Source organism: Nyctereutes procyonoides, unplaced genomic scaffold (genome assembly GCF_905146905.1).
Source record: "Nyctereutes procyonoides isolate TBG_1078 unplaced genomic scaffold, NYPRO_anot_genome, whole genome shotgun sequence".
NCBI lineage: Eukaryota > Metazoa > Chordata > Mammalia > Carnivora > Canidae > Nyctereutes > Nyctereutes procyonoides.
Genome location: NW_026575142.1, coordinates 38,680,214 through 38,694,348, shown reverse-complemented (window position 1 = coordinate 38,694,348; position 14,135 = coordinate 38,680,214). Strand labels below are relative to the sequence as shown.

General features: G+C 47.0%; 1 protein-coding gene across 1 annotated transcript; it reads right to left on the bottom strand.

The window, feature by feature from the left end:
* Positions 1–474: 474 nt before the first annotated feature.
* Positions 475–7,479, bottom strand: MED10 (mediator complex subunit 10). The gene is made up of 4 exons (XM_055307670.1): positions 7,298–7,479; positions 5,999–6,082; positions 3,235–3,337; positions 475–1,121 (listed from the first exon to the last, which is right to left on the bottom strand). Exons 1-4 carry the CDS (start codon positions 7,417–7,419, stop codon positions 1,023–1,025), a joined length of 408 nt encoding a protein of 135 aa, XP_055163645.1. The 5' UTR covers positions 7,420–7,479; the 3' UTR covers positions 475–1,022.
* Between the last annotated feature and the right edge of the window lie 6,656 nt (positions 7,480–14,135).

The window sequence follows — 14,135 nt, the reverse complement described above, 5'->3', positions numbered from 1 at the left end:
CCAGGTGCACCAAGACCTACTTTCTAATAACTGGGTCCAGGTCACCCTGCTGCTGGTGGTCTGCGGTGGTCTGCAGGTTATCCCTGACAACAGCTCCCCTACGCCTGGGACCCAGCGCATGCCTGGATCACAGCCCACGCCACCACGAGGGCACCGGGAACACAGGCTCCCAGGGCCGCTGGGCCAGGTGCAGGCAGCTGTCCCCATGGTGTGCAGTCCCTGTGGTGGGACGCGCAGCCCCGGCGGGTGCTTCCCTAGCGCCCATGCACCACCTTGTTCACGTGGGCACCACCCTCTACAAGACCCGAGAACAACTACAGGGGAACAGCCTTTGGCTTTAGCTCTTCCTGCCTGAATACTCACAGAACAAATTTTATGAATATTATTCACACTTTGAGGAAGTAATAATTAACTGTTCGCAAGATACACTGTAGTATACTATAAAACGTTATAAAAATAATTACATGGAATAAATCCTATAAATACGTAAAGGTTTTATTATATGCTTCTAATTGAAATCCGTGTAGTTACATTGAACACATTCTTTATGCACCATACTTGAAAACACAAAACATTAACCTAAAATACTTCTCAGATTAAGCCAATTTTTTTTAAATTTTTCTTTCTTTTTTTCTTAAGCTTTCTTTGACACCATAATAAAATAAAAAGAACAGCACATAAAAATAAAACCATTAGGTAGAATTTTTAAAAATTTAGTTTACCTATCATACTTAACATTCCCAAGACTACTGCCAAGGAGAATCAGATGCATCGCACTCAAAGACGCGCGCTCCCCGGCCAATTAAGAACTTGAAGACCGAACAGATGCATGTCAGGGACAGAGGGGCAGCCAGGGCACAGCTCTGCAAGCCCTCCAGGCCCCGCCCCGCCATCCCCCAAGGCCAAGGACAGGGACAGGGAGGCCGGAGGACATCGGTGCTGCTGTCAGACACAGCCTGCCTGAAGGTCACAGCAACTCACACGTGAGACCAGGAGGGTCTTCGGACAGCAGGACGATGAAGTTAGGAAGGGGCGTGGTCCTCCCCTCGGATGCTTCGATACTTAGCCATGTCTTCAGGAAATACTTTAGAAAGTTCTTGAATCAACAGGCTTTTAAATTTCTAAAAAGAAAAACATACAACATCAAAAGATCTTTGTGACCCATCACCGAAGTGAAAAAACTCCCCACCCCCAGAGCCTCAAACTCAGCATAAAGTGTGCTTCCCTCCCTGCAAGCGGCGGTTCCCACGCAGCCTACTCAGCTCCCATGGAGGCGACACTTGGGAGACGGGCTGCCAGCACCTGCTTGTGAGCTTGGAACCATGTCACAGGTATGTTATAAACTATCTGAAGGAGTGCTCGGTCCAACACAAAATAAATACTTCAGACAGAGAAAGCCTCTCTCCTAAGTGCCAGCCACACAGGTGGAAATGATTTTTGCAGACAACACACGTAACAGGCATCTTCAAATAATATTTAATGAAGCAATTATTAACTCAAACCACATCAAACTCACTGTGTGCAAACAGCCTGATCAAAGCTTTCCGAGCACCTGGAAACCTGTCTACTCCAAATGCTGCAGCTTCTTGATCCTACTTATCAGCATAACATTTGTTTGAACCCGATCTTACAAGAGCAGCTAAGTATCTGCCAGCGCCTCAAAAAGTCTTCACAGAAGTCATACTGAAAAGCAGCACTACGGGTGTGAGCAAAGACACAGCACATAAGAAGACATCCCCCAGAGACACTGAGCCTAGACACAACCACCAGTAAGCTGCATCTTTCAGAAGCTTAAATATGTGGTCCAATGGACCACAGAACTGTGCCACAAGACCTGTGCAGACCCCAGGTGACAGGTGACACAGACCGCCACTGAGCACCACACAGACGCCCACTGAAGGCGATGGTCCCCGTGGTCACTGCCAGCAGGAGCCCCTGCACCGGGCCTGCAGCCTGTGTGTCAGAGGGATTTCTACTCACTCACACAACAGTACAATCAGGGCCCCCTATCAATTAAGGTGGTATCTCCCCAGGGTGATGCCAAGCTCAACAGCAACTGGTCCCCAAGTGACAAAACAGAAAAGCAGCTGTGGGCACCCCAGCGACCCTCACAGCACCTGAACCTCAGGACAGATTACTTGGGAGGGGACAGAAGCCCTGCAACCCCAGGGCAGCAGGTGACAGACGCGTCATGGACACAGCCTCTCTGCTCATTCCCCTCACTCGGCCAGTGCGTCCTCTGAGCCCGGGGCATCAGCAGGATGAGCACACTTGTGTCCCGAAGTCCTGGAGCCGGAGCTGCCTCAGAGACAGAACAGAGGGAAGAAGAAGGAGCATCCTCATCAGGTGCTCTCAACGGAGATGCTTTAGGAAAGGCTGGTCTACGAGGCCTCTCCAAGGGGGTGACACAGGCTGAGCCCAAAGGACAGTCAGTGTCCAGAGACATGCTAGCGTTCTACGTGGAGGAGACCACATGAGAAGGACCCACAAGGTGAGGGGTCTGGGGGATTCCTGGCGACAGACTCGAGCCCTGGGGGTCCATGTGGATAACAGTGCAGGCGGAAAGGTGGGAGGGCGCACAGTACCAGGCCACTGCATGTGGGACCACTACAGCGATGGCACCGGGCACCAAAGGAAAAACCATCACCCCCCGCCCCCCAATTAGAACCACAGCTCAGTCAATTCAAGTTAAAAAAAAAAAGAAAGAAAAGAAAAGAAAAAACCCCAAGACTCCTACCCCTACATATTTCATGTTCGAGATGCATAGTGTTTTCTAGCTCTCATCAAAGCAAAGAAACACACAGAGCAAACTCTCTGGAGAACTGCAGGACGCAGAACAGGGTCCAAAGGAGTCTGGAGTTAGAGTCTGGAGTCAGGTGCAGGAGACAAGCACTGGACACACACAGGGAACCCTCTAAATCCCAGAACCGTAACTCCAGGAAATGGCCTAGCAAAGAAAGCAAAAAGCACTGAAGTGCAAACATGAGACACTGAAGCCTTACAAACGTGAACAGCTAGCCACAGCAGCTACCCGGGACCCCCTCACAGAAAGGCGACCACGCCGCTGCCCTGCGTCTGCCGGAGAGGCACTTCGCTTACCGCCTGCTCACAAAGAAACCTCAGCCGCGTAACTGTGTGAACTAGTTTACATTTTACCAAGTACGGAGAAGACGACGAGGTCTGTTAGCCAAACGTGCTTTGTAAGTATTTATCTTTTGCTTCCAAGAGCCCTACCTTCATGGTGTCGATCTTGCCTTTCACTTGCTCGTTCTTGGCCAGAGCCCTCTCCAGGCACTCTTTGGTGTAGAGCTGGGGGTTTCGTCCTTGATCTATGTATCTGGAAACATGAAACATCTCAATTAACAGACTCATGGTTGATACCTATTCTCACAGTTTTCTGATTGGAGGAAAAGAGTTAGGTCTGTATAACTGCACACGGCCTTGTTTAGATAAAATGGCATCCAGGCACCACGTGAATCAGGATTCTTTCATTTATGCAAGTATAGATCATGTGATCTCATATTACTTTTAATAAAGTAACTCACAAAATCAAGTCATAACCATGTATAAATCAAGCAAGCTTCGTAGCCCTACCACTTTACGTTAGCATCTGTGCTTTTCAAAAGGTTTCATGGCCTTGATCCTCACAATAACCTGTAAGGTCAGGCAGCTCTTGACGGGAGAGACCTAATGTGTCCAGGGAGGCGGGCAAGACACAGCCTCTGCTCCAGGTGTACCCCCTGGGTCCCTGGGGGAACCCCTTGTAGAGGAGCCTGGGGCCTGCTGGAGGGAGCAGGGAGCTAGCTGCAAGCAGGACAGCCCCTCCCCCTCCCCTAAGACTGTTTACACTCTGGTCTACCACTGTTGGAGGGCAGGACCCTGGCATACTACTTGCCTAACTACAGCCAAGTCACATGAATTTAACACAGAGATTCTTTCCAAGAATTCCTAAACTATAAAACTGTTTTAGAAATGTTTGATATTTGTCTCCAAAATGTCTTCATTACCCCACAGACTTCATCATGCATACTGCCTAGATGAATATCCACATTTATCACCAGTGGGCCACCTGCCTGCTTCTGTACCTTACAGACTTTCCTATCCTTTGGCTAAATTCAATTATTCATCACCAAGAAAAAGAAATCACCACTACCAAAGTCCAGTTTATGCTCCAGTAGAAAAAAAAAATCATCACTTTACATCAAAAATACTGTTAAGTTACTGTTAATGGTGTAAAAATTGGTCTATAATTATAACAAATAACAACAAAAAAAATCAATAAACCACATGTTCCAGAAATTCCATTTTATTGCAATGTGTTTGAAATGACGGAATGAAAGCAGCAAAATTATGATTAATGCTAAACAAAATATATCCATTTCTGAAGAAAACACCCAACAGGCTCAAGTGCCCTAAACAAATAACCGTCTCAACAGCAACATCGGGGCTGGGCTTTTTCTAGGGCCCAAGGGCTGAGTGCCACTCTGCCAGTACATCAACCCCAAGTCCTGGACAGGACAAGGACTACAGTTTTATCTCTGCTATCGTCAGTGTGTCCCAAAGTGTGTGCTGCCAAGGCCACTAAGGACCTGGAAATGGCTCCTGCGTTGTGCACATCCATGGACAGTTTGCATCTGCGGCTTACCAGGGCTCCAAGGCCAGCCTAGTCCTAATCTCCCCGATGAATCTAACCCCTTCTTCCCACTGGCTGTGCCTACAGCTGTGGTTCTGGTGGCCCAGGCCGCACTGCCTGCTGTCCCGCAATCTTTCCTCAACCCTCTTTCTCTCACTTGCCCTTCAGAGGCACCTGGCATGTCTTGACATCCATCCCATACGTTCAAGGCCAGAGCAGCACTACTCAGAATACCCAAGGAAGGCTAAGAGCCTCCACCTGCACACACTCCTCAGGCAGGCAGCCACCGTCCAGGGTCTAGAGTTGTCCATATGCAGGAGACCTTCATTCCCACCTGACCCCGGAGAGCTCGGTGGGCCAACAGAACACGTTGAGGACACGCAACATCACCACCAGCACATGAGGACAGAGCCGAGACTAGAAAGAATGCAGCCTATGTGTCCTGGGGGCAGGCAGATGCTAAGGTGTGCTGTAACTAGGAGTCAAATCTCTGACCCTCTGGGAGGTAAGATGATGACCTTCCCCTTCACTGTTCCAGGAAATCTGGTGACTTACATTGCAATTCTAAAGCAAAAAGGACTAGCATGCTCTTGCTCTTGCCATTCCAAGCCCACTCCACCGAGAGAGAGAGAGAGAGAGAGAGAGAGAGAGAGAGAGAGAGACTGCTTGGCAATGAGACAACAGTGCTGGCCGAGGAAGGACAAGTCCAGAATTTTATACACTTAGTATAGTAGCCAAACAGCCCACTGTGTTACTTAGCAGTTCTTTCACCTGGGAAACAAGTGTGACAAAACCTGAACCAAACAAACCAGAAAAGTCCATTTCCTGGAAGCATTCTCTGGGCCACGACTGTGAGAGGCACACACCACTCTCCCCCCAGCAGACAGTGAATGGCCTTCCCAAATTTCCTTGGCCAAAGAACCTTTTCCCCCCAACAAAAGAGCAATCCTTACCATCTCCTAAAATGAGCATTCCCAGTGTAGTTTGGAAGACACCACACTAAATTACTTCTCAGGCTGTTTCTACCTAGAATTTTTTAATTTATAATAAAGCCCACCTAAGACTTTCTGCCTCTCAAGGAAAAAAAAAAGTGATATGCCTGCCCATTTTGTCTAAGCAGGACTTTGGGAGCCTATGATGTTTTCTGCACATTTAATAACTCTCTATTCATTCTATTTCTTTTGAATGTTTAATCCTATTAAAACATAAGCTCCCTGAGAGCAGGTGTTTTTGTCTATTTTCTTTCCTGGCTTATCCCCAGCACCTAGGCTGTGCTTGCCACAAACAGGCTCTTAAATACCAGTGGTTGAAGGCGTCATTATAACACAATAAAACAAGAGTTATACTCAAATTAAGAATACTTACTCAAAAACTTCTAAAGGCACAGTAATGTCATGAAGCTGCTGCCTGCACTTATCAATATCTTGTAAGCCAGTAACGATAAAATTCCTGAGGGAAAAGGCAAAAATAGAACATGTACTTAATTCAGATGACAGCAGGAACACCACCCAGCTGGCCGGGGTGAGCTCCAGGCCAGAGTTCCTTACACAAGAAGGCTACAGAATTCCAGGAAGGCTTTGGAACTAGAGAATACCCTTAGATATCCAATTCTCTTCTAAAGTAGAGACTGCCAGTATTGGGTGATAAAAACCACCCCTTCTGAGAATTGATGAAAAACATCAATCTTCTCTCAAAGAAAACATGCAGCTGGTTTTGTGCACAGCAGACTCCCGAGGAAGAACCCACCCTCCGATCCCGGAGGAGAAAGCCATCCCCCACCTGGTTTAATTTCTGCTCCCCTCTGGAGCTTAACAGATCACCAGGCTAGTCCCCCAGCCCTGGGTTTGTAAGGCTGGGCTGCACTTATGTTTGATGTCTGTAGTCCCTAGAAAGCTAGGAGCCCTTCTGCAGCATTCCTTCTGTGTGTGTGTGTGTGTGTGTCTTGTCCACCCCAGGGCCCAGCACCAAGCACCAGCACAGGACTGTTGCCAAAGAAGTTCCTAAGCGGTCTGCACCGTTTCTCGCCACCCTCCCCCTTCCAATTCCACCACATCCAGACCTCCGCAGCAGGTGGTTCACAACCTTCTCCTTCCTGGGTGCAGTTTGGAGCACCCCCTGAAGTCTGCCTCCCCTCTGGGGACAGGGCCTGGACTCCCCAGAAGGGCCAGGGAGAAAACTGGGAAGGAGTCACGGCAAGCCAGGGCAGGCTTTGATGACTTTGATGACTGTGTGGCCCTGACGACGTGTCCAAACGGGCCCTCGAGATAAAGTTCCAGCAAAACGAAGCGGGAGGGGGGCGGGCCCAAGTCCAGAGGAGGGCGGCACGAGAAGGGCGGCTCTCAGGTCAGACCCCGGCTCCCCACCCCCACCCGGCTCCCCGGCCCGGCTCCCAGGATCCCCGGCTCCCCACCCCCTACCCGGCCCCCCGCCCGGCTCCCAGGATCCCCGGCTCCCCACCCCCTACCCGGCTCCCCGCCCGGCTCCCAGGATCCCCGGCTCCCCACCCCCTACCCGGCTCCCCGGCCCGGCTCCCAGGATCCCCGGCTCCCCACCCCCTACCCGGCTCCCCGGCCCGGCTCCCAGGATCCCCGGCTCCCCACCCCCCACCCGGCTCCCAGGATCCCCGGCTCCCGTCAGACGCCGGCGGACTCGGCCGCCACTCACAGCTTCTGGTTGAGCCCGGCCTGGCTGCTAGGCTGGAAGTCACTGACGATGATGCCGAGCTGCCGGATGTTCTCCACGAACTTCTCCAGGTGCTCCTCCAGGTGGTCGAACTTCTCCGCCATGGCCCCACAGCAAACACCACCCGCGCCTGGTCCCGCTCCGCCGCTTCCTGCTTCCGCCGGGGCCTGCCCCCACTTCCGTTTCCTCTGGCGGCGGGAGGCGGGGCCTGGGGCGGGCGGGGCGGGGCCGGGGCGGGGCCCAGACGCGGGGCGGGGCCGACCCTTGGGGGCGTGGTCCTGGCCCTGGCGCGCTGCGGGGGGCGGGGCATGCGGGCGGGGCCCCGCCCAGCAGCCCGGAGCCGCCCAGGTGAGTGGGTTCTGCCAGGTGTCTGTCCTCAGACTGCCCTGCGAGCTCCAAGGGCCACCGAGAGCCAGCGGTGGGAACCTGCGAGGCTTCGTTCCGCGTCCGCTAGGCCTGGGCAAGTTCCCTGGTCTCCGAGCCCTCGTTCTCGTCCATGAAACTGGAATGAGTGCAGACGTGTACTTGACCTTAGCCTGGCTCAGAAGGAAGCACAGCAGGCAGGGCTTGGAAAAGGTAGCTTATCCCCGCGAGGAAAATGACTTATTTTTCCTGAGTACACAAATTACAAGTACTCGCTGTAAATGATTTTAAAAATATAATGAAGAGACACCTGAAATCCTACCCCCTGACATAAGACATCTTTAAGATCTTGGAGCCCATGGACTCCTGAATTTCTTGATGCGCAGGGTCCAGCAGCCCCCTCGGCCAGGCCCAGGCCCTCTTAGAACCACCCAGCCTTGGTCCTGAGCCTGAGAGGCAGCTCAAGGTGGGCTTCAGACCCATGACTTTCCCACTAGTGATCTATCTTCCTTACCCACATGAGTACCTTAGCAACCAGGACAGCTCCCAGTGGCTAAAGCCTCCTGTCAGGATTGAGGCCCTCTGGCACTAATGGCTGCCAGTGTCACCAAAGGTCTCAGCCACCTCCAAGCACCATGCAATGCCCCATATTCACAAACCCTGCCTAGATGGAAATCTTGCAGTGTGCATGCAGGGACTTTCCTTGTCCCCCATTTGGAGTCCTTAACGTCAGCACTGGCCCCCCTTCCGTCCTCTCATGTGTAACTGGCATCCACCTCCTCTAATTCTTCCTTCTAACCACCTCCTACTCAGCTCTTCCTTCCTGCCTCTTGCCATCTACGAGGTCAGGCCTTCCCCCATTCCTGCCAGCTCTAACAGAACAGCACCCTAGGGGGGCTTCCTCTCTGTAAAGAATAACCCCTCCTACTGCTTGGAAACTGTAGTAAATGCCGTTGGTTGATCTTACTAAAATTCCATCTTGGTCACATCACTCTTGCTCTTAAAAAACTTCTGCCCATTTTTCTAGGACTAAACAATGTTTGCTCCTACAGTAACCTCTCTGGACTCCTGGGACCACAGGCCACAGTGATTTCTCCCTTTACTGAATATCTTAATAAGCATCCTCCTTGCTATTCAACTCCTGGAGTCTTAGGCAAAATAAGAGAGCTCTTTTACTAGATAATCTCTCCCAGATGTGACCAAAAATGGGAACCCCATGAAGGTAATTGATTTGTCAGACTTATCAAAATCAGGGACTCCAATTGATGTGGTGTACTAAGCTGATATGTGACACCTCTGTTCTGCTCTGAATACACAGAAATGTTAGGTAAAGTATCTCCCTCCCTATTTAACAACAACTGACTTCAGGGGAATTGTAAAACAAAGCAGAAATAAAATATTTGCCAAAGAAGGAAAAGATGACTGAGGAGAGATCAGGATAGGAAGTTAACAGTCCTTCGTTTCAAAAGAAAGAGATAGATATTGATGGAAAGTAGACTTTGTTCAGTATTTATTTTAAAAATTTAAGGTTATATCTTTAAAAGAATGTATAATGTCTGAACTAGTCGAGTAGAAGGAAATAAGGAAAATATAACCAATCCAATAGAAGGAAAGAAACAATTCAGGAGGCAAAGAAAAAACATGGAAAATAAACAAGCACAAAATAAGATGAAAGAATTAAGGACAGATATGTTGGTGATCACAATAAATGTAAACAGATTTAACTACTTACTTTTTTAAAAAAATTGTCATATTGAAAGCATTGTATGTTGCTGATGTTGTAGTTGTTCTTTTAGTCTAGCTATGGGATTTTCAAAGGCACACCTAAAACAAACATACAGAATGGTTGAAGAAAAGGGGTAGGTTCCAATAAGGTATGCCAGGCAACCAAAAAAAGTTGTTAAAGCATATAAAATAAAAAATGAATAAGCTATAGAAAGATCTTTTTAGTGATAAAGGGAAGAACCCACCAAAATGACATACAAATATTAACCTCTAAGCAACTACTGGTAAACAATGAGGAAACATTCAAAATCCATAATCAGAACAGGAGATTTGGAATACTTGTATCAGGAAATGATAAAGTAAGTGGGCCTATATATATAAAATATAATATAATATATCAGATTATATATATATAAAGGATTTGAATAATATGACTAATAAATATGATCTGTGAGAGCTAATAAATCCTGAAAACAGATGGATTCCAAGTACATGTGTATATTTATAAAAATGTGACCATTCACTAGACCACAAAGGAAGTTTCAACAAATTCCAAGTTTTATCATATAGACCAGATTTTCTGACCTCAATGTAATTATAGTAGAAATCAATGAAATTATTTGCTCTTTACACACATACACACTTGAAAACCAAAACACACTCTGTGAAATAATCTATGGGTGTACATACAACTGAATTTGCAAGACCCACTGGCTGGCTGTCATCCTGGTGTAATTTCTAATGGCACATTTCCGCTCACCATCAATGGCATCTGCATCTGGTTGATGCATGACATGGTCATCCTAGTTAAAAGGGAAAATGTAAAATATTCAGAACTGAATGACAAGCCTTTCTTGTCAAACTTCTGCTTTGCTTCTAAAGCTATACTTTGAGGGAAAATTGCTCAGAAATAATAATAAGCTCAGGGTTCAATTGAAAAAGTAAACAAAAAGAAAGAAAAAGAGCAAAAGAGAAATCACAAGCCCAGAAATTATATAGAAAGGAGTGATAAAGACAGAGAATGATGGAAATGAAAACTATTTTGTTAGTTCTCTTTCTACTTTTACCAGAAGCTCAAAGATCAGCAGTAAAGAAAAGCTGACGGGTGAAAAGATGAATCAAAATCAAACAGGCATATTTCTGGCAAGTCCCATCAGGGAGGCAGAGAGAGAAAAAATCAACAATATTATACATGAAGGAGGAGACATACTTCAGTTACAATGAAACCTATATGTCCCTATTTTGAAAGCTTAGAAGATGTGGACAATTTTCTAGGAAACTTACAAATATTAACTTAAGAAATAATAGGAAATCAGAACAGATCCTAGCCTTTCAACAAACTGGCTGGTAGATAAAAAACCTCTTTTAAAGAAATGAAAGGTATCAAACTCTGATAGGTTTTTTTTTTTAAACTCTGACAGGTTTTTACACTAGTTCATCTCTTTTTAATCAAACATTGAAAGAAAATAATTTCCAACTTACCTGGATGCTTTCAAAGACTAGAAAAAAAAAAGAAATGCATCCTAGATCATTTTTAAAGGGTTGTATAACTTTGGTATGAAAAGCACACAAGGGCAGTGGAAAGAAATTAAAGAGGGAAGGATGGAAGGGGGGAAGGAAGGACGGAAGGAAGGAAGAAGGAAAGAAGATATAGGCCAATCTTTCTTTCAAAAGTGGATGCAAAAATTCTAATAAAATATCATCAAATCAGTTACATTCTATCAGACATCACTTACTGCTGCATAATGAACCTCCCTAAAACTCAGTGGCTTAAAATCCTCTATTTGGCTCTCACATCTGCAGTGTGGGCTGTGTATGGCATTCATGGCTAGCCTCTGTGCCATGTTGCACCAGTGGTGCTGACTTACCTGGGACTGAGGGATCTGCTTTCAAGAGGCTCACACACATGGCCACCACGTTGGTAGGAGCTGGGAGTTCTGCTGGGCTGTGTAGGCTGGAGACCACTGCTCACCCCCGCCTCTCTCTGTGGGCCTTGGGGCTTCCTCAGTTCATGGTGGTACATTCCAGGAGCACAGACCTCAGGAGAAGCTGGTGTGTCCTAGCCTCAGAAGTCCCCCTGTGTCTCTTCCACCATAGCCAGGGCACATCTAGATTCCCAAGGAGGGAACGTGAAACCAATCACCAGTGAAAGAGGTAAGAAATCCTACTGTTGGAAGAGTAGTGAAATAGGAGATCCTGTTGAAGCCTTTCTTGGAAAATACAACCCATCACACATCACACTGAAAAAAATATTGATCTGTTGGGCCTTTCCTGGGACTGCATGAAAGGTTAACTATCGTAAAATCTATTACATAACTAAGTCCATTAAAGATTGGAGGAGAAAACCATCTCGAGTAGATTTAAAAATTAAACATTTGATAAAATTCAATCAGATTCATGATTTTAAAAACAAAAACAGAGGCACCTGGGTGGCTCAGTCAGTTAAGCATCTGCCCTTAGCTCAGGTCATAATCTCAGGGTCCTGGGATTGAGCCCCAGATCGGGCTCCCTGTTCATTGGGGAGCCTGCTTCTCCCTCTTGCTCTGCCCTACTCCCCCAGTGTGTGCCCTCTCTCTCTCTCTCCTCTCAAACAAATAAAATATATATATTTTTAATTTTAAAAAGAAAAAAAAAACAACTCTGGAAAAACTGAGAATGGAGACAAAATTTTCCAAACCTAATAAAAGACAGCCACCAAGCACCTATGGATGAAATGAGGAAAAGTCAGAAACATTTTCGTCAGAGTCGTAGACAAACCAGAACAGTCACCCCAACTACTAAGCACCGGGCCAGCACAAAGCCACCTCGGACTTGGTGCTTGCTGTTACTCCTGGCCTCCCCTATAGTCAGCCTTCCTTTTTGTTGTTTTTTTTTTTTCCCCAACATGGAAAGATTCACGAATTTGCATGTCGTCCTTCCAAAGGGACCATGCTCATCTCCTTGGCAGGCTCTTCTGACATTGAACTTCTATGTGCCCCCTGACTTGTCCTCAAAATTCCTGGGTGTTTTATGCCTCAGCATCCCTGCTGTACTTCAGCATTCTAGACGTATGCAGCCCCCAGAGTCCCAAACGTAGGCGAACTAGCTGGTAAGTGAGTTTTGATCATTTGAAAACCAGTGGAAAAGAAGACAAAGGACGCTACATAAGGAAACCAAATGCCTACTTTCCTGGTGTGGGTGTGATCCCTGCAGGAAGCTGTCCTCTCCTGTTGGGTAGACCCTTGCAGCAACTGGCTTTCCAAATAATGAAGAGAAACAGGTGTTTCTGAGGTTTTCACCCCTGGCTGCATCCACCATGCCCCCATCCTGTCTGCTGGGGATATCTCTGCTGCCTCCTGCATTTGCATATATAACCCCAGTTATATTGGGCCAATTTCTAAGACCAGCTTTATCCTGAGAGGGGTGACCTGTTCTGCACTGCTGCTTTTCTCCTGCATGAACACGAGTGCCCTGGGTTCGTGATCATGCTACCCTTCATATTGGTTCCCTAGTACTGCTGGAGCAAAATATCATCCACTGGGGGCTTAAACAATAACAAGATATTGTCTCCCAGTTCTGGTGGCTGGAAGTCCACAATCAAGCTGTTGGCTCCTGCAGCTGTGGGAGAATCTACTCCATGTCTCTCTCCTGGCTCCTGGTGGTTTCTGCCCATCTTTGCCGTTCCTTGGCTCACAGAAGCATCATCCTGATCTCTGCCTTTAGGTTTACACCACGTTTTCCCACGTGTCCGTGCTCAAGTTTCCCCCTTTTATAAGGACACTAGTCGTGCCAGGTTAGGGCTCACCCTAATGACTTTATTTTAACTTGATTGCAACTGAAAGGACTCTATTTCCAAATAAAATCAGATTCTAAAGTACTGAGTATTAGATATCTTTGGGGAGGGTGGAGATACAATACAACCCCTAACACCTTCCTCTTCTGTTCAGGAACACCTACCTTTGCCTTCTGTATTGTGACCACTGGGTGGTTAAGTCTCAGGGCCAGGTCCTGATGACTACAACTATGCCCTTAGTCCCCACATTTTTGAGATCTGTGATGAGTCTACCAGCTGCTGTCTACCAGACTTTCTCCTTCCTCTCTCCTCTTATTTGCATCAGCTAGAGAGAGAGCAGAAATGGAAAGTTGTAAAGTCAGACTTTTAAAACCATTCCAAAAAAATTTAAAAAATAAAATAAAACCATTCCAAATGGAGCCATTGAAGTCCACTGAGTACAGGAAAGTTAAAAAGTATTTCTAGATCACTTATCTCCCTGTTGTTCAAAATTATTGCTCCATAGACTACTATTCTCTGCTGAAACCAAAAGCAATTCCAACCCACTGGAACCTACATCGAAATCCTCCCTTTCCTCCTTAAACAGCTAACCAGTGGCTGCTTTTCCTTTACTTAGCATTCTAAGTACTGTTGGTTTGTTGTAAGAAATATTTTTAAATGGAAGCACCCCAGGCTCCCGATGTAAATGGAATTAGGCTGGAAAATCCCTGCACGTCAGAGGGTGTACGTGTTAGGACACTGCCTTAGAACCCCACAGAGCTCTGCTGACTATAGATTTTGCAGCTGGTTTTCCCTCTGAAGTGGACTTGATCAGCTCCTGGGAAATTTCCTGACTTCTAATACTTCGTGACCTTGGAACTGGAGGCTGTTTTTTTCTTTTTTTCCTTTTCTTTCTTTCTTTCCTTTTTTTTTTTTTCAATCACATTACTGCACTATCAGCACTCATGACCCTTACTGATG